The sequence below is a fragment of the Coenobita brevimanus genome, chromosome 78 (assembly GCF_032717465.1).
Source record: "Coenobita brevimanus isolate Jiangsu-jjx chromosome 78, ASM3271746v2, whole genome shotgun sequence".
In the NCBI taxonomy this organism is placed as follows: Eukaryota; Metazoa; Arthropoda; class Malacostraca; order Decapoda; family Coenobitidae; genus Coenobita; species Coenobita brevimanus.
In genome coordinates this window covers 3037087-3063894 of record NC_137031.1, presented here as the reverse complement: position 1 = coordinate 3063894, position 26808 = coordinate 3037087, and the positions used below count along the sequence as shown (strand labels likewise).

At 39.6% G+C, this 26808-nt stretch overlaps 1 protein-coding gene across 1 annotated transcript in view; it reads right to left on the bottom strand.

Annotated features, from left to right (window-relative positions):
* LOC145408638 (organic cation transporter protein-like) overlaps positions 1 to 26185 on the bottom strand; it is a 26723-nt gene extending 538 nt beyond the window's left edge. Inside the window, exons 1-10 of the mRNA XM_080279323.1 lie at positions 26098 to 26185; positions 23270 to 23408; positions 20255 to 20366; positions 8485 to 8588; positions 8090 to 8244; positions 6341 to 6509; positions 4488 to 4635; positions 4228 to 4322; positions 3484 to 3743; positions 1274 to 1458 (exon numbers count right to left, since the gene is read on the bottom strand). Of these exons, the coding sequence (XP_080135449.1) occupies positions 1274 to 1458; positions 3484 to 3743; positions 4228 to 4322; positions 4488 to 4635; positions 6341 to 6509; positions 8090 to 8244; positions 8485 to 8588; positions 20255 to 20366; positions 23270 to 23408; positions 26098 to 26185 (1455 nt within the window). The remainder of the gene's footprint in view (positions 1 to 1273; positions 1459 to 3483; positions 3744 to 4227; positions 4323 to 4487; positions 4636 to 6340; positions 6510 to 8089; positions 8245 to 8484; positions 8589 to 20254; positions 20367 to 23269; positions 23409 to 26097) is intronic.
* Between the last annotated feature and the right edge of the window lie 623 nt (positions 26186 to 26808).

Here is a 26808-nt window from a genome sequence, read left to right as displayed (position 1 = left end):
TGTGCAAAATGAATCCCTATAATCAGAAGTGTTACAAAAGAACCTAAAGCCACTTTCAATATGAGCCTTAGCTTCGAGTACTCCGTATTGTGTAACTGGAAGTGTTGCCATACTGGCGCGGAAATCCCAATTTCTAGCACACTGAAACTTCATTTAGCATATTTTACACAAATGTGAAACTGTGGCTAGCGCGTTATCTTACGCAACTTTTTTAACTAATACCTGCGTTTTAGTTGGCTGAATGCTTAACGAAACAAGACTGCCATACTGCACGCCTTTGGCTTGCTACTTAAAGGAAAAATGCAAGAAGTTCGTATCTAAAGCTGATGTTCATTCATTTCATCTCGCGGCATTTTAATAATTTTATTTCCTTCACCTTAAGGGCATAATTAATAGATGACTCACCATAGTTTCCAGAACATTTCTTTGTGGCTAATACTGTACTGTTGTGGTGATTTCTTGTCATGACTTTACATTAATGGTTGAGAGATGCCCGATCTGTCCCAGGTTAATGTAGTGAAGTAGTATAATTGACTAATAAAAACTTAGCGCTACAACAGGGTGCGATGCAGGATCTTCGGTGTGAATGAGGATAAAAGACAGGCCCTATAAAAAGCTTGGCTTCAGTCACAGACTTTCAATAAAAATACGATACTGTTATATAGTAGAATACGACAGAACATTAAAAGAGAAATGGCTGATAAGAGAGAATGGATTGTAAAAACTGGTAGTAAGGAGAGAACAATAAATTCCTAAAGGGGAAGGCTGCAGATGTAAAAAAGAACATGAAGCAGCTCAGAGATATAACACTGCCGTATAGTTCTTTGGAAGGGGACGTGATGGGTTTGCCATCAACCCGTTCTTTAAATGCTAATGGTGGTTGTCACTATGAAAACGTGTCAGAAAATCCTAAGGTGGTAACCTCGGATAGGATGGGTGCCAAACAGAATCATAGCACTTTGATTTCTATATTATCTAGTTCACAATGCTTTGAGACTTTCCTTTAAGCATTATGGCCATTGCCATGAAATACTAATTATACACGACATGAAACTGTGGAAGTTATACTATATATGGAGAGAGAGAGAGAGAGAGAGAGAGAGAGAGGGCAGTGGGGAGTCAGGTGTACCAACTCATACAGCATAGTCACAGTTTCTGTGCCAGTGATAGTTGCAAAGGGTATCGAAGCATGGGGTGTCGATAATTATTTTAGTGTGTGAACGTATGTGGGATACTTGTGAACGGGCCAAGATGTGCGTGGAAGTATACCAACCAGCAGCTCTGTGATGAATGGTGAGATCATGGAGCCGATGCGAGAGAGGAAAGTGCAGTAGCCGAGGCCCTGAATGCGCACCTCAGTGGGGTAGAGCTCCACACAGTACAGGTACAGGATCGCATAGGCCGCACTGATGCATATACGCCCAATCTGTGCCAACACCAGCACCAGTACCTTCATATCTGCCAGGGAATAGATTGGGTGAATAGGAATGTTTTTTTATATATCTCTCTGTCTGTTTATTTATTTACCTGTATGTCTGTTTATCTATTAACCTGTCTGTTTGTCTGTAAAGGGGTACAAAGGATAGCAAACAGCAACAGACCTAATGGTTCTTTTGTAACTGTTTGTTACAGAGAAGACTATGACTAGGACAGTTAATTCTGTGAGCTAAAGATAAGGATAATAATGCAAGAAGGCTCTACCCTCACCCATCAAACCCTCCAGCCAGCCGAAGTCGGTAGGAAAAATTGAGAAGGACCCTATGAATTTTAGAAAAATTGCCACAACAGAAGATAAAAATCTATACGTCACCAAACTAAAGGGGTTAACAAATGCTTGATCCCCTCTCCCCTTGGTCACGCAGCTGGCAGTCCTCTGACAGCAATCATCATTGAAATATGCTAACCTGTTAATACATAACATTGATTATAATATTGTACAAATATAATATTCATGTTAATATTCCAATGATCCAGTAATATTACATTTTAAACAAGTTGTATACATAACTGAACAAATCCAATATGGTTAAATTGGGTATTGTATGACATATTGTAAGATGTGTATGTATAACAGACATACGCATATAATTGTGCAATGGTAATACTGCTAGGTCACTACATAACATTGTTACATAATACTGTAGTAACATTGTGGTAGTTATACATAATTGTAACATTGTATAAACTGTTACATAATATTGTAGTAACACTGTAGTAATACATAATTGTAACATTGTATGAATTATTACATAATATTATAGTAACATGGTGGTAGTAATACATAATTGTAACATTGTATGAATTGTTACATAATATTGTAGTAACATTGTGGTTGTAATACATAATTGTAACATTGTATGAATTGTTACATAATATTGTAGTAACACTGTGGTAATACATAATTGTAACATTATATGAATTGTTACATAATATTGTAGTAACACTGTGGTAATACATAATTGTAACATTATATGAATTGTTACATAATATTGTATTAACATTGTGGTAATACATAACTGTAACAATATATGAATTGTTACATAATATTGTAATAATATTCACTGTAATTTGAAGACGAGGTTCGTATCCCACCGCTGCCACTATATCTTGTGGAAACTTCGTAGCTTCTTGTGGTGTGTTTTGTAGATCAGTTATAAATATATTAGACTCGTGGACGAGTGGTTGCTATACGTGAGTAGTTTTGCAAGAAGGTAATCTTCGTTCCCTTTTGTCAAGTAATGACAGGAGAGGTAAAGATGAGTATGGGACTTTTAATTTTTCTTGGAAATATTAACAAAGTCTCTCACACACGAGTGAAGTATAGAGAAGAGTTCCACTAGCTACCTCCCTTTCTCGCTCTCTCTCTCTCTCTCTCTCTCTCTCTCTCTGCCACACTCTCTCCCCTGTTGCTAGCCTCCTTCTCCCTACTACCTGCCGGTTCTATGGCCAGTCCCTTTCTGAGCTCTGATTCCTACATTCTCGTTTAGCAGGGGTCGTGTCACGTGGGCTATACTGTTGTTGAAATGTTCTAGAAGCCTGTGTGTGTGTATGTGTGTGTATGGTCATGAGGCGCTGTTTGTGGGCAACATTCTGGAGTGGTGCTAATGTCATTTCCTCTTGGCCCCTAGGTTTGACAGTGATCTAACCTCTAAACTATATATGTATGTTGCTAGGTATTATGTATTAAGATCTTTTAGAGTCCTGACAACAGCAACAGACCTAATAGTTCTTTCGTAACTGTTTGTTATAGAGAAGACTATGACTATGACAGCTGATTCGGTGAGCTAAAGTTAAGGATAATAATGCAAGAAGGCTCTACCCTCACCCATCAAACCCTCCAGCCAGCCGAAGTCGGCAGGAAATATTGTGAAAGACCCTATGAATTTTAGAAAAAATGCCACAACAGAAGCTAAAAATCTATATGTCACCAAACTAAAGGGATTAGCCTATACTTGATCCCCTCTCCCCCTTTTCCAACCATACCTGAAGGAATAAATGCAACAGCCACAATGACCACTCCGCTGATGAAGTAGAGGATGATGATGGGCCATTTTCTCCCACAGCGGGCCACGATGGGCGCCAAGACCACGTAGGCAGGCACCTCAACCACACCCGAGAGAACCATGTAGAGGAAGGGGTCGGCGCTGAAGTTGACTGCATTTAGGGCAAGCCCATAGAAGATGAGGGCCATCAGGAAGAACTTGAGGCACAGGATGCAAGTGATGATGCGTAGTTTGTGTGTTCTGTGGAGACAAGGAAGGAGTGTCTTGAATTATAGGTCCTGGAGAAAGACATTTTCACTCTGTGGCACTGATATAACAGGCAGGCTCCACTGCCTGGTTCTACAAATGTCCATCAAGTTCAACCCTATTCGTCAGAACGGAAAGTGGTGGATTGCATGAGGAGGCCAGCATCAGGCTGCAGTTCACTGGGTTAACATTTCAGATGAACCTGAGGTTACTACTATGATTACTACTACTGCTGGTATTACTACTACTACTACTACTACTACTGCTACTACTGCTGCTGCCATTGCTACTACTGATGCTGCTGCCGCTGCTGCTGCTTGGATTATGACACATTACGCAAAATCTTTGCATTCTGAACGGTTAATAGAAGAAATTTTGTCCCTGCCTGTACAGCGAGAAATATTCAGAAGTACAAAAAATGCACAAGTATTTGCTCATGTTTCATTTGCTTTTCTTGTTTCTCACTCCTGAAACTTACCTGAAGAGGATGAGCAGATGCAGGAGGAAGTGCGTCACCTTCTCCCTGTAGGCTCTCTTCACCTGTTTCTCCACCCCAGATTTTCCCATGTTAGCCTGCCAGGAAAGAAGTTTAAATTTATTTTACACTGTTTTCGAATGGGGATCAAAAGGGAATTTAATGACGTTTAGTTACTTTTACATGCATACATTCTGCTGTGTGTGTGTGTGTGTGTGTGTGTGTGTGTGTGTGTGTTTTATTCATATACCCCTGGCAATCACCTCTTGTCTAATAGCATGCATAAGTGAGTGTAACTCCTCCTGGGGCGGAAGGGTGACATGGTTCCAGCGAGCCACCTTGTCCAGCGTCTTGGTCGCCTTCTCAAATCTCCCTCGCACGATAAGCCAACGGGGAGACTCATCCAGAAACCTGTGCGTGGCAAAGAAGGGTAAATGATAGACCTTTTTCCCCTTTAATTACGAGGAGGAAGGGGGAGACAGAGGCTGTGATGGAGGGATGGAGTGGGAAGATGCATGAGAGAGGAGTGGTGTGAGTTGGAGGGAAGTCACCCAAACGTTGAAAGACAAGGTGACATGCAGAAGAATTGTTTATTGCAAAAAAGATCAAGTGACATTTTTTTTTTTCTTTTTACTACGAGAGGAGGAAGAGAGTAGGGGAGACCAAAAATGAGATGGAGGGATTGGATGGAGAGATAAACTATATGTGAGATATGGGGTGTGTGAGTCGCAGGAAGGGGAACCTAATGCCAGAGGACAAAGTGGATGGGATGGAGAAATATATGACGTATGGTTTAATCAGAGATGTAGGATATAACCACTGGGTTAAAATACCTAGTTATACAAACGTCTCTCAGTTACTTCCCTTTCCCCTGAAATGATGATGGTGGACTGCAGAAGAAGAACTTAAGACTGCAGCCCACGGTTCAGATTAAGCTTAGCCTTGGGATGCAACTACTACTACTGCTACAACTACTACTACTACTACTACTACTGCTACTAGTAGGCCTACTACTTCTACAACTGCTACTACAACTACAACTACTACTACTACTACTACTACTACTACTACTAGTGTCTAAAGCACTGAAGAAAATAGTTATGAAATCAGTGCATGGCAAGTCAAATTTATCATGAAATGTACTGTACAGCAGAGTACTGAACTTGGCAGAAAATTCTAGGGAGGAAGACCCTACTCAGCTACAATGATATTTTCTGGCTAACTGGCACTACTGTGGTAAACCACTGAAACTAAGTGTTGGTCAAAAGCTAAACCACAATTGAATCTAAAATAAAACCATGTCAAGGCTAAATAAATGCCAAAAGTTCAACCATAACTGATTATGCAATAAAACTATACCTCCCTCCATTCTTACCAAAAGTAAACCATAATTGTCCTTAATTTGACTATACACTTTTTATAAAATAACAGAACATAGGAAGGAAAAATAAATGACTACAAAAAATAATCCATACACCAGATTACTGGCGTCCTCTTTTCATAAAATATCTGTAACAGTTGGACTTGAACAGCTGAAGGTTGAAGTTTGGGGGTAAACAACTCTGGGGAAGCGAGTTCCAGAGAGATGCAGTTCGGGGAATAAAATAATTCTGATAGGCTGAAGTTCTGCTATATGGTTGTGTGACATACCAAAACTAAATAAATGCCAAAGCTAAACCGGAAATAAGTCTTTTAAAAATACTCAAACAAAAACTAAATACGTCTCAAAAGCTAAAATTTAACTAAATCTGAAATATAATTATGCCTAACTAGACAATATACGAGTATGCGAAGAGCTAAAACCTAATGAATTCTGAAATATGTATGCTCAGCTAAAACTAAAAACGTGCCAAATGTTAAACCAAGGCCGAATCTAAAGTATATTTATACCCAGCTAGAGGCTTAATACATTGCCAAAAGCTTAACTGAATCAAGGAAAAAAAAAGGTAAAAACTAAAAGCGTGTCAAAAGATAATTCCTAATTGAATCTTGAACTAAATCGAGTATCGGACGCTAAGAAGGCGAGGAACTAAATACATGGCAAAGCTTAAACCCTAATGAAGGCTAGAGGAAAATTTGACTCAAAAAGAAAGAAAGAAAAAAAAAAAAAACTTACACGAGAATCGGGACGATGAGTAGGCCAGGTATGTTGACTGCCAGTTGGAGCCATCGCCAGTCCCTGATGAGGTAGGCCACTCCGCCCCAAATCATAGTGCCGATCGCCCACGGCAAACTCGTCAGCACGCCCAGGATAGATCGGTACTTGGGTTCGCATACCTCCAGTGCTGTATAGAAGTACGAGAGTTTAAGATGCAGCCAGGAGCAAATATTCTCCTTCACTCCCCTGCCAACATTGTCTTTTGCCTCCCAAATTTCTCATTCCTCTCCAAACGATAGACAGCTTCTTTCATTCTTCCATTCTCTGTTTCATTTTGCTCTCACATCAAAATAATTCATGTAACACCTTCCCTTGCCTCACACGTCAGAGAAGCGTCAACGAACTTTTGCTCATGGCTGTACGTATTGCTAAAACTGAGTGCGTGGAAGTGTAGATAACCCCTATTATTATTATTATTATTATTATTATTATTATTATTATTATTATTATTAAGTACTTGGATAGTGTGATGAGTAAGGATGGAAGTTTGGAGGGTGAAGTGCTTGAAAGGGTACAACAAGGAAGAAAGGTTGCTGGTTCCTTGAAGGCAGTGATAAGATACAGGGAAGTGAGCATGGAAGTGAAAAAGTTATTACATGACAGTATTGTGATACCAACTCTGCCGTATGGAAGTGAAACTTGGACGTCGCTGGAGGGACACAAATCAAGAGTGAGAGCAGTGGAAATGAGTAATTTGAAAGGAGCCTGTGGAGTCACATAGAGAGACAGGCTGACAAATGAGGATGTGAAGGAGCGTTGTGGTGTGGATGTGGATGTGATAGGATGCATTAGGAGAAACACACTGAGGTGCTTTGGTTATGTGGAGAGGCTGGAGAGTAAGAGACCGACGAGGAGAGTGTATGTGAGTGAGATGGAGGGGGAAAGAGGGAGAGGAAGGCCAAGGTTGAGATGGAGGGATGGATTGGAGAGGTATATGAGAGAGGGGTGTATGAATTGGGAGCGGCGCAGTGAAATGGCAGGGGACAGGGTGACGTGGAGGCGATTTGTTTGTGGCCACCCCGTATAAGAGAGTAAGGCGTCTGGCAATAGATAGATAGATTATTATTATTATTATATTATTATTATTATTATTATTATTATTATTATTATTAATTCATTTGTTTATTTATTTATTTTATCTATTTCATGATCATTTTTAGAGCACATAATGATGATGGAATATGTCTCACCTTTCTGGATCTGCAATCTGGGACCTGTACTTGGACTTACACATACCTTTAGTGCTATACAGAGCATTAGTGATCAAGAAACACATTACTAAAGTATCAATAGCTGAAAAGAGGATAATGATCTAAGCAAGACTGTTAATTCAATGTAAGCAATTTAGAAGCGTGAACTTTTTTTAGCCACTTCACTCCCATGACACTGTTTATTTTTTTATTAGACTGTTTAGCTTCAGAAAGACCCCTCGTTGTGTAGACGTTATTGGATTCTACTTGTGTGTGTGTGTGTGTGTGTGTGTGTGTGTGTGTGTGTGTGTGTGTGTGTGTGTGTGTGTGTGTGTGTGTGTGTGTGTGTGTGTGTTTTACCATTTCAGTTCCAAAAGTCTCCTCCAAGTCCAGTAAAACTGTCTGGAGATAGGAAGACAAATAATCAAATACGTCCGTCAGTGAAGGGGTTATGATGGCAATAAACTGGTTCTAGGATTTCTAACAGATAAATAACGTAATGGAGATACGGACTAACCGAGGATATAGCCAGTCTGAAGGATGGCAGGATGGATGAAACCGAGGATGAAACGGAAGGTGAGGATGGCCGGGAGGGAGGTGAGCCAAGAGCTGGATATGGCGATGAAGAAATACGTCAGTACTCCCAGGCTTAGTGTTGTTTTCCGCCCGAACCTGTGTGTAAAGAAGATGAAGAGGAAGACGAACAGGATTTTTTTTTTTTTCCCTATACCCATAAGAAGAAAAAGAGAAGAAAATGAAGAAGATCTACCTTCTTGCTTGTCCGAAACGTGTGCATGGACATACTGGATCACTTTTTTTTTTTTTGGAATTCTTAAGTCAGCTAATGAAAACACAGAAACGCTGTTGGATGCATCTAAATAAGTAAAGCTTCACGTGGAACCGTGAGCTAACCTGTCTGACGTGAGGCCGTTGATGGGCGCCCCGACAAAGGTGCCAAACATGTAGAGGCTCTGGTAGGTGGCGCGGATGTACTCCCTGGAGCACACCAGATCGTACTGACATAAGAGCGGGACACAAATCACCTATAGTATTAGTAGCTGCATCCCCAGGCTTATGTGAATGTAAAGCCAGTGGACTGCAGGTTAAGGTTGCCCTTCTGCAGTCCGCAATCCCCCTTTCAGGGGGTAGGGAGGAAGCTGGGGTACGTTTGTATATGCAGCTATATCGGTGCTGACACCTGAAGAAGTCCCTCTTCAGCACCACAAATCCACTGTACTGTACGTTATTTATACCGTATATATACAGAGTGATCCGTATATAACGAGTCTTTTTCGGTCTACCGGGCTATTTCTCTTGTGTTGCAGGTACGTTTAAGTCTGCATTTTAACTGTCTACCCTGCATCATTTATTCATATCGTTCTCCCACTGTCACACCCACGCCCACATTAACAGACTAAGCCGTCCCCACAACACATAAGATACCACCATTTGAGTCTCTAGTGGAGTGCCACTTATGGACCACTCTGTATATACAATTTTACCCTTCTTCTGATGAAGACAGATGCTATTGCTATCACTGAGATGAACAACAATAGGTGGCATAGAGATTTCCTTTCCGGGCCAGAACTCAGAAAGTATTCACCATAGAGTCGTGAAATATCACATAGTTATGTGTCTTATAGTGAACTGGTGCCTTTTGATGGGTAGATGCTGAGTCTTAAGTAGTTTTTTTTTTTTTTTTTTAAATAATGAAGAGAAAAAATTCTTAGATTTCAATGCGACCTGTGCGAGAAATCTGAAAGGTCCAATGCATTTTTACCCTCCACCTGACGAAGTCAGAGGAGGGTACTGTTATCACTGGGACCAACAACAATAGGTGGTGTAGAGATTTTGATTCTGGGCCAGAACTCAGAAAGTATTCGCTATAGAGTCATGAAATTTCACATAGTTATTTGTCTTATAGAGAAGTTATGGTTTTAATAGATAGAATGCTGCATCTTAAGTAGTTTTTTTTTTTTTTTAATGAAAAAGAAAACATACGTACTTCTCAGATATTTCAATGCGACCTGTGCAAGGAATCTGAAGGGCCCAATGCATATTTCTATTAAAACTTTGCAACTATTACACTTAGGAGGCAGAAATTGTATATGATAAGTGATTATACGAATATCCAGGTACGTATGAAGTTTCATGACTGAACCTATTATGTAATAATAAAAAATGGCTGCCTAAATGAAAAAAAAAAAAAAAAAAAGCACGAGTCATAATTTCATCAGAGCTGCTCATAACTTCATTATTATCATGGAGAAACTACTGAAATTTTAAAGTTATAATGCCTATTTGTGAGGCGGGGGGAGGTATGGGCAGTTATGTACTTAGGTGTGCAGGGAGATGGGGGGTATGTGCTTCGTCAGGTGGAAGGTTGCAACAGCATTGCGTTGCTTTTATATATATATATATATATATATATATATATATATATATATATATATATATATATATATATATATATATAATTTCCTGTGGCACCCCACGGGATGCATAGGGCCTCAATGAACTCTCTCCACCAATATTTGTCTCTTGCCATCGCCTTCAGGTCCAACCAACACTCCTCTCCTGCTTCTTTTTTCATTGTCCTCAGTCAGGTTTCCCTCGGCCTACCTCTACCTCTTCTTCCTCTAGTAGTCCACTCTGGCACATCCTGTATTAAACTACCTTCTTTTCTGTATATGTGCCCCAGCCACTTCCAGCGAGACAGTCTCACATATTCATTAACTGGTTCCAATCTCGTAATATCCCTTACTATTGCATTTGTAACTCTGTCTTGCCACTTTACCCCAAGAATCCTTCTCAGTATTTTATTCTCAAATCCTAATACTTTCTGATCTGTTGCAATTGTACTGTACCATGACTCATGCCCGTAAATTAAAATTGGTCTAACCATAGACTTGAAAATTTTCACTTTAGTATGTACCGAAAGCATATTATTATTCCAAACAGATTTCAACATTCCAACAGCTCGCCAAGCCTGTCTAATCCTCTCCTCAATTTCATTGTTTAATGATCCATTAGATGATACAATCGTTCCCAGATATTTAAAGTTTTCTACATTCTTCACCACATTATTCCCAATTACACAATCGATTTGGTTCTCCATATTCATATTAATAATTTCAGTCTTTCCACAATTTATTACCAATCCCACTTTTTCTTCTTCCTCCACCAGACAATCAAGCACCCTCTGCATCTCGCAAATACTTCCGCAAATCAGTACAATATCATCAGCATAGTCCAAATCCATCAGCTTCTTATTTTCTTTCCAGTTAATTCCTGCACCTGTTCTCCTTACAACCTTTTCCATAACATAATCCATAACCAAAACAAACAACAATGGCAAAAAAACTCCTCCTTGAATCACTCCTGACCTAACTTGAAATGGATCACTCAAAGAACCACCCACCATTACCTTACAAAAAGTACCTTCATGCAGGCTTCTAATAATATTTACAAACTTTTCTGGTATACCATAGAATCTCATAATTTTCATCATAGCTCCACGTGAAACACTATCAAACGCCTTTCCAAAATCCGCAAAACACATACTAAGTGACATTTTCATCTCATTAGCTTGTTGCATTAGATGCCTTGCAATAAAAATCTGATCATTACAACCTCGACCTTTTCTAAATCCCGCTTGTTCTTCTCTTAAAATTTTATCAATTACTGGCTCTATTCTGTTCATCAAGATTTTGGAAAAGACTTTTGCAACTACAGGTGTCAAAGTTATCCCCCTCCAATTGCCACACACACTTAAATCTCCCTTTTTTGGTATATTTATAATCACTCCATTTTTCCACTACTCTGGAATTCCACCATTATCCCAAGCCACGTTAAAAAGTTTCAAAAGCGCATTTATCAACTCGTCATTTTCCACCTTAAGCATTTCAGGGAATATTCCATCCTCTCCTGGGGCCTTAAAATTCTTTAACTCCTTTATAGATTTTTGCTACCTCTTCCAAAGTTATATCCCTTGTTTCTATCTGCAAATCTCTCTCGGCTGGCAAAATGTCCTCTTCAGCTGGGATTGGTCTATTTAGAACAGATTCAAAGTGCTCTTTCCACCTTCCTTTTATATCCAAATCTTTAGTCATCAAATTACCATTTCTATCTCGTACAGGTATTTCCTTCCTTCTCTTTTCAGTCCCAGTTAACTCCTTTATGGCCTGATACGCTGCTCTTGTGCTCTGACAGTCATTTTTACTTAATTTAATTTCTGTCTCTGTCGCCTTTTCATCATATAGTCTCCTCTTATCACGTCTAACGAGTCTTTTTACTTCAGAATGTAAACTCCAGTACTTTGCTCTAAGTACTTCAACTACCTGGCCATCAACATGTTGTTCTTCACTTCTTAACTTAGCCTCTTTCCTTTTCTGAATTGCATTCCATGTTTCATCTGACATCCACTTTTTCCCTCTCGCTTTTCCCTTTTTCTTAATAGTAACCTTAGCACTCTCATGCAAAACCTCTTTCGCCTCTCTCCACATTTGATTAATATCATTGTCTTCAGATTCCATCAAAGTCTGCAGGACTAGAAACCTGTTCGTACATTCCCACCGAAACTTTTCCCTCGTGCTCTCATCACTTCTCAGCTCATCAAAATCATAACCATTACCTCCTGTACAATTACCATTAACGTTTCTCTTAGGTTTTATTTTAATCTTTGACACAACAAGTTGATGATCACTAGCTATATCTGTCCCCCTCCTTACGCAAACAACTTGCAAATAACTTCTATGCCTTCTGCTAATTGCAATGTAGTCAATCTGGTTACAATATTTACCACATGGTGAAATCCAAGTAGTCTTATGTATATTTCTATGCTCAAAGATAGTTCCACCAATTATAAGGTCATTTGCCAAACAAAAGCTTCCAAGTCGCACCCCATTTTCGTTCCTTATACCAACACCTTCCTTACCCATACAATCTTCAAAGCCATCCCTACTACTGCCAACAATCGCATTAAAATCATCAATGCAAACTAACACATCATGTCTTGCCACTCTATTCACTACATCCTGCAGCTTCTCATAAAAGTCATCCTTCATTTCATCAGCAGCCTCATTTGTCAGAGCGTACCCTACAACCATACTGATATTACCATGGTCAGATTTTAAACGAGCATAAAGCAAGCGCTCATTAATTGGTTCAAACTCACATACTGCCTTACAAGCATCTCTACTCAGCAGTAAGCCTACTCCTTGGTAATGATTTCCATCACTCCTACCAGAAACCAACATAGTAATACCATCTTCCATATTCATTTTATCAGCTCCAAGCAACCTCGTTTCTGTAAGAGCACAAATATCCATCTTGTATTCCTTGAACACTGAAATAAGTTCTTCCATTTTACCAGCCTGATTGAGAGATCGAACATTCCAGTTTCCCATTCTTAAGGTTCTTTTTGGAAGTATAAACTTATTTTTACACCGTGGGATTCTTAGCACCCCCTGCCCACTTAAGGGCTGCACGGGACTGAGGGCCATTGCTTCGTCACCAGAGTTCATCAAGATTTCTTCAGCAGAAAAATATTTTACCCTGGAGCCAATGCCAGTGACTCGCAGGAACCAGACAGTGGAGAGAGGAAATTAACTAAATGAAAGTAAAACGCAGAGGGTTTGGACAGACAAAGTACAAGGGAAGGAAAGAGAGCAAAGAGAATGTAGATAATGTAGATAAAAGTGTCCCTTTTAGTCGCCTCTTACGACAAGCAGGGAATACTGGGGAAGTTTTCTATCCCCCCTTCCCCAGGGGGTACAGAATATATATATATATATATATATATATATATATATATATATATATATATATATATATATATATATATATTGTTACATAGCCTATGATTTCATCATCCTTTGTGTAATTTTAACGCACAGTATGCTGCATGTTTGATCACGAGCGTGTTCTGCCTCAGTCCCCCTTTCTACCGTTATAGTAGAGTAAGTCGTTCTTTCTGTTGTTCAGAGCGGGATTGTCAACTCTTTGTCCCCATGGCTTCATTTGCGCGTCCTTCTTACAAGTTGTATCAAGCTCTGCCGGCCCCTATATAATGAGCTCAGTCTCTGCATCATTGCCACTTAGATCTACTCCTCATTTTGCTCACATCTCTGTCCTCCCCTGTATAGTTATTATTGTGAGTGCTCAGGAAGTCTCCAACCATCTAGCAGCTGTGTAATTTGAGTATAACTGTTATTGCATTTTTTCTTGGACTGTGTAGCATAAGGTTGATTCTTAGGCCTAATAAGGTTTTTGTAGTTTATGTAGGATTCATTTTGTCAGCCAGTTTTAATAATATTTTTGTATCTGTAATAATTTATCTGGCTTTAACTGAGCATTACCCAGTGTATTTTCATTTTATCAGGGCTGACTTAGATAAATTTACTCATGCTAATTTCGTGTTAATAGAGGCTATTGCAGTTAACCATATATTTAACCTGTTTTTTGCCATTACATTATCCTTATGAGTCCTGAATGTTTTGTTGTTAATTTGAGCATTAAACTTTAACTTGTAATTTTACCTAACTCTTTTGTTTTGAACCTGGAACTTTACGGGACAGTAGTGATTTTTAGTATTCTCACTTAAAGTGTACATTATCTTTCTCTGTTCCGTAACATAAATTTGGCGACCTTATATCAGGATATTCAGGATATTATCATAAGGATATTGCTTGATATTTTGTAACTGTTACTTATTCATGATGTCTACTATTACTACACTTGATGAAGCCAAAGATTTTTTGTCAAATGTGCAAACAGTGTTGGATGTAGAAAACAGAACAAAGAATGAACTTAAGCTTGTTGCTCAACAATTGGGAATTGCTGTTCGCTCCCATCATTCTAAAGATCAAATTGTTGACATGATTAATGAAAGCTTGTTTAATGTAACTCCTCCAAATGAGCAAACGCAGATTGAATTAGCTAAGTTACAGCTAGCCCTGCAGGAGTCTCGTGCTAAAGAGGCGGAGGCCCGCTCTAAGGAGGCTAAGGCACAAGTTGAACTTGCTAGGATTCAGGCAGACCATGAGTATCGCATGAACCAATGTGGAACTGGATCATCTAGCTCTGATGATTTTGATGTGGCTAAAAATGTTAAACTTGTCCCTCCTTTTAATGAATCTGATTTAACAAAGTATTTTCAGTTGTTTGAGACGGTAGCTACAGGTTTTAATTGGCCCAAGGAGTATTGGCCAGTACTCCTTCAAACTGTTCTCACCGGTAAAGCTCAAGTAACTTATGCATCTTTGCCTCAGGATCAATGTGATAATTATGATGTAGTTAAGAGCTTGATTCTTAAGGCCTATGAGCTTGTTCCTGAAGTCTATAGAGTAAAATTTAGGACAACTTATAAACAAGATAAGCAATCCCATGTTGAGTATGCAAAAATCAAAGAAGATCTGTTAAAGCAGTGGTTAAATTATAAGAATGTGGATTCTGATTTTGACAAATTTAAGCAGATGATTTTGCTGGAGGACTTCAAAAGGTGTATTTATAAAGATATAAGCCTATATCTTGATGAGAGAAGAATAGATAATTTGTCTGATGCTGCAGTTTTAGCTGATGAATATGTTCTCACTCACAAGAGATATTCTAAAGAAAATGGGAAAGCTGAGAGTAAGTAGGTTGCCTCTACTCAGAGTACAGGTAACAGGAAAGAGAATAAAGATGATGTTCCTCAGGAAGTAAATACCAGCTTCACCTCTAGATTTCAGAAAAGTAAATGTACTTATTGTAGTAAGCTTGGTCATACTACGGAGAAATGTTTCAGGAGACAGCGTGATGTGAACAAAAAGGAGTCTTTAAATATTCAGTCAATTGGTCTAGTGTCTAGTGAACCTGCTTTGAGGGGTAACTAAATTCTCATGATGGAGCTCCTCTTTTGAGCAGTAACGTGGGTGACACTCTCAAGAGTTCATGTGCTAATTTCCTGTCTGATGGTTTTGTCAGTCCTCTGGACAGTAATGACAGGAAATCAGTTAAAATATATCGTGATACAGGTGCTTGCCAATCCCTTATGCTGACCAGTGTTCTAGGCTCTAATGTTAATTCCTCTGATGAAACTGTAATCTTACAAGGTGTAGGGAATAATTACTTCTCTGTCCCTCTGTGCAGAGTGAATTTAGAGTCTGGTTTTGTTAATGGTTCCGTTATGGTTGGGTTGGTTGACACACTCCCAATGTCAGGTGTAACTTTCTTACTTGGAAATGATATTGGTGGAAGTCAAGTGTGTCCAGCTCCTCAGTTGTCTAGTGAGCCAGTGGCTGCGCTCCAGGATTGTGATGTCCCTGATGTGTTCCCTGCATGTGCTGTCACTAGGGCTAAGTCTAAAGTTACTGGTGATTTAGAGGATAATGATGATGATGATGTTATCCTAGCTGACACTTTTCTTGCTAATTTGGACCACTCACCAGATGAGGCAGTACCCCGTAGTGTTGATAATTTGTCTCGTCAAGAGTTGGTTGAGTTGCAGGTTGCTGACCCTGAGTTAAAAGGTCTAGCTAACTCTACTTACAGTGAAGATGAGTCAGCCGGTGCTTCTACTTGTTATTATGTAAAGTCAGGAGTACTTATGAGGAAGTGGAGACCCCCAACAGCATCAGCCGACTGTGAATGGGAGGTTGTACATCAAGTTGTCATCCCTCGTGTTTGTAGGCAGGATATCATTAGAGTGGCTCATGATTCCAGTTTGGCAGGACACCTTGGAGTGAGGAAGACTGTGGCACGCATTTTGAAACACTTCTACTGGCCAGGTATCTTCAGGGATGTTTCCTGGTATTGTAAGTCTTGTCACACCTGTCAAGTTGTGGGGAAGTGTAATCAGACCGAAAAGGTTGCACCTCTAGTTCCCATTCCTCCTTTTGAGGCGCCATTCACCCGTGTGTTGGTGGATATTGTGGGCCCTCTTCCTAAGACTTCTTCAGGATTTTCTTATGTGTTGACCCTGATTGATATGGCTACTCGTTATCCTGAAGCCATTCCACTTAGAAATATCTCAGCAAAGAACGTGGTTAAGGAAATGCTAGGGTTCTTCACAAAGTTTGGTCTGCCCAAGGAGGTACAGTCAGACCGAGGAAGTAATTTCATGTCAAATGTTTTCAAGCAGTCTCTGAAAGAGTTGGGCATCTCCCAGATCACGTCTTCAGCTTACCATCCCCGGACCCAAGGAGCGTTGGAGAGATATCATAAAACACTCAAATCGATGCTCAAGAAATACTGTTTGGAACATCAGAAAGACTGGGATAAAGGTCTTCCATTCGTTGTGTTTGCTGCAAGAGAATCTCCAAATGAATCACTGGGCTTCTCACCTTTTGAACTACTGTTTGGCCATGAAGTAAGAGGACCTCTTAAGTTACTCAAGGAATGCTGGCTGTCGGAGGAAGATGACGTCAACCTGCTGGAGTATGTGATGAAGTTCAAAGAACGGCTGTCCACTGCTTTACCGCTGGCGAGAGAGAATTTAGGAGCTGCTCAGAAGATGAAGACTTGGTATGATAAGAAGTCCAGGTTACGCCACTTTCAGCCAGGAGATTAGGTTTTGATTCTGCTACCGGTTCATGGGCAACCTCTTCAAGCCAAGTTTAGTGGTCCTTAATTCGTGGAGAAGAAACTCAGTGATGTCAACTATGTCATCACCACACCAGATCGTAGAAAGAACAAGCAACTTTGTCACATCAACATGCTAAAGTTATATCACAGGCGGGACAAAAATAGCCCAGTCTGCACTGTAGCTGTTCCACCCGAATCTGCAAGTGAAGCTCTCCCATGCAGTATGAGCCTGAGTGATAGTTTGGGGAAGAATCCTGATATCATGAATGATCTCCAGACTAAGCTTTCTCATCTACCTCCCGAGGAAAGACAGGAGTTTTCGGCATTACTGCAGGAGTACCCGCAAGTGTTCCGTGCCACTCCAGGAAGAACCACTGTGTTGATGCATGATGTCGATGTTGGAGACGCAAAGCCAATTAAATTGCCTCCTTACCGTGTGAACCCAGTGAAAGTTCTTCTCATCCAGAAGGAGCTTGGCTTCCTGTTGGACCACAAGATGGTTAAGCCCTGTCAGAGCGAGTGGAGTTCTCCTGTCACTCTAGTCCCTAAGCCAGGTGGGTCACAGCGGCTTTGCATTGACTACAGACGTGTTAATCAGATAACCAAAACAGACACTTACCCTCTCCCTCGTGTGGAAGATTGCATAAATAAGATCGGAAAGGCTAGGTACATAAGTAAGTTTGATTTGTTAAAGGGATACTGGCAAGTACCTATGACTGAACGTGCTAGGGAGATCTCATGTTTTGCAACACTAGGAAAGACTTTTGCATGTTCTGTAATGCCATATGGTATGCAGAATGCACCAGCCACATTTCAGAAGCTCATGAATGTTGGAACAGAGGGTTTGGCAGGGTGTGTTGTTTATATTGATGATGTATTAATCTTCAGTGACAACTGGAAAGATCACCTATGCCATGTCAGTAAATTTCTTGATTTGGTTCAGGCTAATCTTGTAGCTAATTTATCAAAGTGTGAGTTTGGTCAAGCTAAAGTTCAGTACCTTGGGTATGTAATTGGTGATGGACATGTTGCACCACCAGGAGCTAAGGTTCAGGTTATAAGTGATCTTCCCAGACCTAAAAGTAGGAAAGAGCTACAAAGATTTTTGGGAATGGTAGGTTATTACCGGAGATTTGTTCTTAACTTTTCAATTCTTGTATCACCACTTACAGACCTACTGAAAAAGGGAGTTAAATTTGTCTGGACCGATAACTGTGAATCCTCTTTCAACAAACTTAAAGCTATCCTATTAAGTCAGCCAGTGCTCGCTACTCCAAATTTTGTTAAGCCTTTTAAGATGGCTGTTGATGCAAGTGATACAGGAGCTGGGGCTGTTTTGCTGCAAGAGGATGATCAGGGTATTGAACACCCTGTATCTTATTACAGTAAGAAGTTCACTCCACCTCAAAAGAACTACTCAACTATTAAGAAAGAGCTTTTGGCCTTGATTTTGGGTTTACAGCATTTTTCATTTTATTTGTGTTCTGGTTTTGACCCCATAGTCATTTATACCGATCATAACCCACTGAAATTCCTTAGTAAGTTTAAAGATAAAAATCAGAGATTGACAAGATGGAGTCTACTTCTTCAGGAGTATTCATTAGACATACAACATGTCAAGGGGAAAGAAAATGTTATTGCAGATTGCTTATCTAGACTTTAGACAGATTGTTTTAGAGTAATAAGAAATTTCCTTTGTAAATTTCTTTTTCTTTGTGGGGAGGTGTTACATAGCCTATGATTTCATCATCCTTTGTGTAATTTTAACGCACAGTATGCTGCATGTTTGATCAAGAGCGTGTTCTGCCTCAGTCCCCCTTTCTATCGTTATAGTAGAGTAAGTCGCTCTTTCTGTTGTTCAGAGCGGGATTGTCAACTCTTTGTCCCCATGGCTTCATTTGCGCGTCCTTCTTACAAGTTGTATCAAGCTCTGTCGGCCCCTATATAATGAGCTCAGTCTCTGCATCATTGCCACTTAGATCTACTCCTCATTTTGCTCACATCTCTGTCCTCCCCTGTACAGTTATTATTGTGAGTGCTCAGGAAGTCTCCAACCATCTAGCAGCTGTGTAATTTGAGTATAACTGTTGTTGCATTTTTTCTTGCACTGTGTAGCATAAGGTTGATTCTTAGGCCTAGTAAGGTTTTTGTAGTTTATGTAGGATTCATTTTGTCAGCCAGTTTCAATAATATTTTGTATCTGTAATAATTTATCTTGCATTAACTGAGCATTACCCAGTGTATTTTCATTTTATCAGGGCTGACTTAGATAAATTTACTCATGCTAATTTCGTGTTAATAGAGGCTATTGCAGTTAACCATATATTTAACCTGTTTTTTGCCATTACATTATCCTTATGACTCCTGAATGTTTTGTTGTTAGTTTGAGCATTAAACTTTAACTTGTAATTTTACCTAACTCTTTTGTTTTGAACCTGGAACTTTACGGGACAGTAGTGATTTTTAGTATTCTCACCTAAAGTGTACATTATCTTTCTCTGTTCCGTAACAATATATATATATATATATATATATATATATATATATATATATATATATATATATATATATATATATATATATAAAATGAAATTTCATGAACATGCAGCACTGATAGTACATAAGTTCAGAGGCATTCCCAAGACAAGTTTCTAGAAACGAAGTAGCTAATATTGAAAATTATGCGTTATCCTCTACAGCAGTATGAATCTGCCATATTTATGTACATCAGGTACGAACGATCTCCGAAGATTTCACCTCTGCTGCTACTAACTTACCTCTTTTAGCTAATATTTCATTGGCTGAGGAAGGATCGGTATGTTTTTCTGGCCATTGGTGATTCTCTAGTACGATGCGTCAAGGAGAAAGTAATGTACACACCTTATGTATAAAGTAGACATAGTGGAACCGTACAACAATAAATAAACTCTGTCTTTGACTGTACAACAGTAACAATTTGCGAATGAAATAAATGCTGTCAATGTCTGCCATATATGTATACGCCTGCATTAGCACAAGGAAGAAAACTCTCGGCTACTGAATCACAATAACTATATCCAGTATACACGGAGATTATCATGGACATGTTTAATGTGTAATGCAGAAGAGTGTGTAGTACCTGGGAGGTGAGGGTGAGGGTGTAGGTGGAGTTGTCATATATCCAGTCACTGCAGGCCTTCTCCTCAAACCCGCCTTCTTCAGTGTCATTCGTGTAGTAGCGGCAGTTGTTTCTGAAATGGCAGAGTTGCATTTAGGCTATCTCTACTGCCATAAGCTTTAGTATAATTTATCAAGATGTATTTATCAAGGTGAACCAAAGGGCTATACAATCTTCAGACACCATGCAAGAAGAGTTAGAGAGTCCCTAATTAAGCCAACTACAACCTTTAGTATCTCGGCAGCTACAGGAGATAGGTAAAGAGTTCACAGAGGACTATCACTTATCTGATCCCTGAAATACGATGACTTGAGTCTTTTTCTCGTTTTGTTTTTGGTTGCTCTTCTTTCTCTGAGACATACCATCAGCACTCAAACTATTATTGAAGAATTCTGGATGTTGTGAAGTACTCTCGGGTTTGTATACATTTCGAGAAATAGCCATAAATCCCATTCTTGCTGAAATCCCTTAATAATGGGAGAAACAGACAAAAAGCGGGGCATTAGACAAAAATATATTCCAGTTACTACAGTGACGCTTCATTAAGATAATTCTAAGCTTCATGTCGATTATATTCAGCTGTGGAGTGGCTTGTGAAAACATACAACCATCATTAATCCCACCAAGACTAATGTGTTCTCTGACGCGATACAGAATTTCCAAGTAGCTGCAGATATTCAAAAAAGTCATCGGCGTGAAGGAATCAAAAGTTGAAAACAAAGGATACGTTACTCGATTTTAAGAGAAAGAAGAAAGTAGAAGGTTAGAGGCAGAGAAGAAATGGGGTGGGAAGGGGGAGGCGGAAGAATGTTTGGAACACAATGTCAGGGGAAATATATAGAAAGAAAATACGTTGATGACAGAGAATAATAAAATGACATAAGCGAAAGAGAAAGAAGAGGATGTATAACAGAAGGAAAACAAGATGCAGGAAAAATGGACAGAAGTATCGTACGCTGTACATGTACGATAAGCTTCAAGGTAAAGAGAGAGAGAGAGAGAGAGAGAGAGAGAGAGAGAGAGGAAGCAGTATGGGTATCAAAGGTATAAAAATAAATTCAAAAAAAAAAAAAAATAGGGAAGTGAGAGGACAGCCTTAAGAGATCGAGGGGTGTCTGTGGGAACAAGAAGGTAGACTTTTTAAAGCCTTATACAGTGCATCTGTATTAATAATTCACACGTCTGCACTCGCCTTCACAAAACAGAAAACACACAAAAAAATGTTATTGTTGGCAGGTCAACGATGAATGATTTACTGTACATACATCGGAGTTGAAATTGTGTAAGTGATGTATGTATGTATGTAAATATGTACGTATATGAATATATGTATGCATGTGTATAACCTAGGGATCTCTTAGCTGAATGGTTACATGGAATCATATAGTGGGTAAATAGATTATTGAAAAAGTACTTAATCGAGATACACCTTTACAATGTGTATCTTTAGGTTAGTCTTTGAGATTTTCATAATATAGTTAAGTGACACACAAAGATGGCCGCCAATACACACCCTCAAATTATGAAATTATTTAATGAGCCAGCTTACTAGACCACCATTTTTTACGGATGGTGCAACTATATTTCCATGATAAGTTCGCTTACAATATTTATTAAAGCATCCCTGACTTCCCAGCGACTTAATAAACTCTCCTGACTGCATGTATTACTATCCTTCATTTTAGACCCTGTGACATGATAGGAGGGGAGGTGTGGGTGGGGTGGAGTGAGGGTCAGGGTTGGGTAGAGCTGGAGTAGGGTGGAATGGGAATCGGGTAAGGTGGAGTGGGGAGTAGGGTGGGGATGGAGTTGGGGTAGGTGTAGGGTGAAGTGGGGATGGAGTTGGGGTAGGTGTAGGGTAAAGTGGGGACGGGGTAGAGTAGAACGGAATTTGGCGTGGTGTGGAATGGGGGATGGGGATGCAGTGGGAGTGGGGGATGGGATGGCAGTGGGAGTAGGGAAGGGGGTGCAGTGGAAGTGGGGATGAGGGAAGGGAGGGTTGAATAATGTCGAGGCAGAGGTCAAATAAGGTAACGTTAGGACCCAGTAATCAATATCGGGGAGGAGTGAACCCTTTGAATCCAGGAACATCTTGCTTAGTTCTTCTTACTATTTCCACCCGACCTTACAGGAGACTTTTCGACCTGGATGCGTTAGATACAGCCTTCATTACCCCCTTCACTGCTGGATGTCTCCCCTTCATTAAAGATTATTGTCTGGTGGAAGGAAGAATAATTTAAATAATACAACCTCGTAGGGAAAGGGTTAATCTAAGTACCTCTGTCTTATCTCTCATATCTCTAAGTTATAATATGCATTTCTCTGTCTGTCCCTACCTCTATAATCCTATCGTCATATCTGTATGTTAAAATTCTCATTCCTTTGTCCATCCTTCCTTTTATTAACCTGTCTGTGTCTTATCTGTCTGGTATCTAAGGAGAAATACCCTTCCTCTGTCTGTCCCTCCCTTTTTGCCCTATCTGTGTCTCGTCTGTCACGTGTAGGTTATAATACCTATTCCGTTTCTAGGGCTCGGTGTTTGTAGTTGGCTGTAGTTGACGTGTGTATCTTGTATCTACCTACCTATCTGTCTATATCTATTGACCTCTCTATCTATCTATCTTCCTATTTATCGGTCTGTCTATCCGTCTATCTGTTTATTCTTCTTTCTTCCATGATCGTAGGTATTCGGTGGTAATATTGGTGTCGGCGGGATTGAAGGTGGTTCTGGTGATAGTGTATCCTCATTCTTATCTCTTATCTGTCTGTCTACCTGTCGACCTATCTACTGCTTAACTGTGTACTTATCTGTTTACTCATGGCCGGAAAATACATACACGCTGGTGGTAATGTTGGTGCCGGAAAGGTTGACGGCGGAAAAGGTGAGTGTGTATCCTCTGTTTTCCTTATCTATTCAATCTGTCCTTCTGTCTGTCTGTCTATCTATCTTATCTACTCATGCCTGGAAGCACATACACGGTGGTGGTATTGCTGCCGGAGGGGTTAAAGGTGGTAGAGGTGAGCGGGTATCCATTATTGGCTGGTACGCAGGTGTGGTTGAGGGCTGGGGCTACGAAGGCAATGGACAGGGAGTTGGAGACGATGTGCATTTGCCCTGGGATTAAAGACCAAGGGAAATACGTAAATAATGAGGGAATGCATATGGATAAGATTTTAAAAAAATAAGGTAAATAAAAATATAAGTAGGTGTAGTTAAGAGCAGGTGCTATGGTAGGAAAAATCTAAACTGGCGACTAGGGTGGGTCACGAAGCTCTGTACAGAGTTGCCACGTTTTCCATACGCGCGATTTCCCCCCCCCCCCTCTCTCTCTCTCTCTCTCTCTCTCTCTCCTGGGGGAGATGTGGGTCACCCTGGGGAATTTTGTTTCTTTTAATAGTGACTTATAAACTTATGCTTTCATTTCTTTATTTTTTTTATTATATCTAGTTATATTTAAAAATATTTATTACTGTTGTACATTTGTCGCCAGATGACCTGCTGGTGCAGTGCCATGATTTTTCATTCAATCATTCTCTCCCTCCTTCCTTCCCTCCCTTCCTCCATCCCTCAACACCTCCCCTGGCCTGCCTCCCCCCCCCCCTTCGTTCTCTCTCTCTCTCTCTCTCTCTCTCTCTCTCTCTCTCTCTCTCTCTCTCTCTCTCTCTCTCATCTATGGTGTTTTAGGATACATTTTGGTTATTTTCTTTTACATTATATTGTACATAGTGTAAATTTGACATTATTTCCGCACCACCCAGGGGGTAAGGACACAAAGAAAAATGACGCGAGGAGGCTCTGGCCGGTATAGTCTGGGTCTGTGTAAGTGTTGCCGCTCACAAGGGTTTAATGTATTATTTTTTCTTTTACTAAGAAATTGGCATATTTTTACTTATATTCCTGCACATTATCTTATAATCCTAATTGTGACATTATTACCAACCCCAGAAATACGGTAAAAGCCAATAAAAGTGACTACATTTCTTTTTTCAACACTGTAAAATATTTATGCCACGTTTCTGTATTGCCGTATAAATATTTCATACATAATAAGTTTACTGTTCTTTCATATATTACAATACACACGTTAACAGTGTATTCATGTATGTTTATCTTATTTGTGATGCCTTTTACATATATAACAGCCGTTTCACATCGCGGGTTTGGGAAATATAGCATACTGTACAGAGGGTCGCGCCACACCCTAGCCGCCAGTTTAGATTTGTACAGTCATGAAAAGTTCCGCATTACCCACTGTTCGGAGCATTGGTGGTCGACGAATAGTCACGAAGCAGCAGCCAGACCCCACATGTCTGGTAACTGTGAGTGGGAGGGAGGGTGGCCGGGGGTGGGAGGGTTTGGAGAGTTGCTCACGTCACAGTATCAATAGCCAATGATAATGCGTCCGACACACTCTCAAAGTGCAAAAATCTATGTTGTTTGTATGGTATCACACTGTTTTCTGAGTCTTGTCTACTTTACTGCATATATAATACATGTTTACTGTCAATGGAATGCATCTTTGCCTTCGTTTTGTAATGTTCGATAGGAATGATAGTTACAGAGACTGATCTTAAAATTAGGACTTTCTATGTCATTCTGTCTAAAGGAAAACGAAAAGTCTGTTAGTCAATCATATAGATTATGATGATGATGATGATGATGATTACACACTACCCTAGACTAGTTTGAGATGAACAATTACCAGAATAACCCTGGAAATGTTTGCAGGCGGATGTTTATAGTGGGATGACAGAGGATAAATTATTAAAAAAATTTATAAGAATTTACACACACACACACACACACACACACACACACACACACACACACACACACACATATATATATATATATATATATATATATATATATATATATATATATATATATATATATATATATACGAATATCTCCTGGGGAAACATCTCATGTTAAGGTCGAGCGGGAATGAAAGCATTCATTCCTTTGTCCAAACCCAGCAAACTTTCATACCTTTCTAGACATCAAAGACTCTACAGACAAGTAGGTATTTTTTGAAATATAATGGTAGCTTCATATTGTCATCCATCCATACGAAATTAACTCACACACACCGTCCAAGTCATACATTGCACTCCTACACGTGATTCCAAACCTATCACCACACCTTCCTCTATCCCCAATCCCCCTCTTCCCCCTCCTTCACGCTCACAGTTACCAGACACAAGATGTCTGGCTGCCGCTTCATATTCACCCGTCTCACACAGTGCTTCGGGAGGTGGGTAATACGGAACTTTCCCTGACTGTACATAGGAACGCCATTTCTTTGTTCCATTGGAGTAAGTGCTCTCTCTCTCTCTCTCTCTCTCTCTCTCTCTCTCTCTCTCTCTCTCTCTCCAGTGAATATATATATATATATATATATATATATATATATATATATATATATATATATATATATATATAACAAGCTATATAATGCATGGATTAATAAAGAGGAAATATGTTAAGCAAGGTCTAATGTGTGACTGGATAGATAGATAGATAAATAGATAGATAGACGTTGTTGAATGATTTATTTATTGTTTATTTGATTAACTGACTGACTGATCAACAAATCTGACTGCTTGACATGCAGATAGACAGGGAGACAGATTTTATATATATATATATATATATATATATATATATATATATATATATATATATATATATATATATGTGTGTGTGTGTGTGTGTGTGTGTGTGTGTGTGTGAACAGACAGATAAACAGATCAACAAAAAGACACGCAGATCAACAGACAAACATAGCTATAATACTCACAGTATCCAGTAGCGAAGATGAACATAACATTCCACCATCCCGTGCCCAGTTTGGTGAGGAGATCATCAAATTTGTCAGTGGTCACCATCTTGCCAACTTCTGCGTCGCCCTCTACGTCACGGGGTCACCACCTGAGGACATGAGAGGTTACTAGCATGATCGCCGAAGCAACAAGAATGATCACCAAATGACAAAAAATACGGAAACAAGAACAGTTATCAAAAAAGGAATCACGAGGACCAAAACAACAATAATAGCCATCAAAACAAGAACAGCCACCATAACAACAACAAAACAACACCAGAACAGCAAAAACAATCACCAGAAGAACAAAAACAACCACAAAAACAACAATAGTCACCATAAAAACAAGAACAACCACAAAAACAACAATAACAGTCACCAAAACAACAGTAAGTCACTAAAACAATAACAACTGCCATAACAATAGCCACAACGGCCAAGACAGCACAAAAACACCAAAACAATAACAGCATTGAAACAAGAACAATCACTAAAACCAATAACCACCATAACAACAACAACCAAAACAGCAGTAACCACGATAACAATAACAGCAGCCAGAACAACAATAACAACCACCAATACATACATATGTACAGTACTGTACATACATCATCTAATCCTGTGTTGCCCAATGAGGAACGTAGAAGTCCAGGGCTAGGCAAGTTAAGCCTGACATTTAAGATT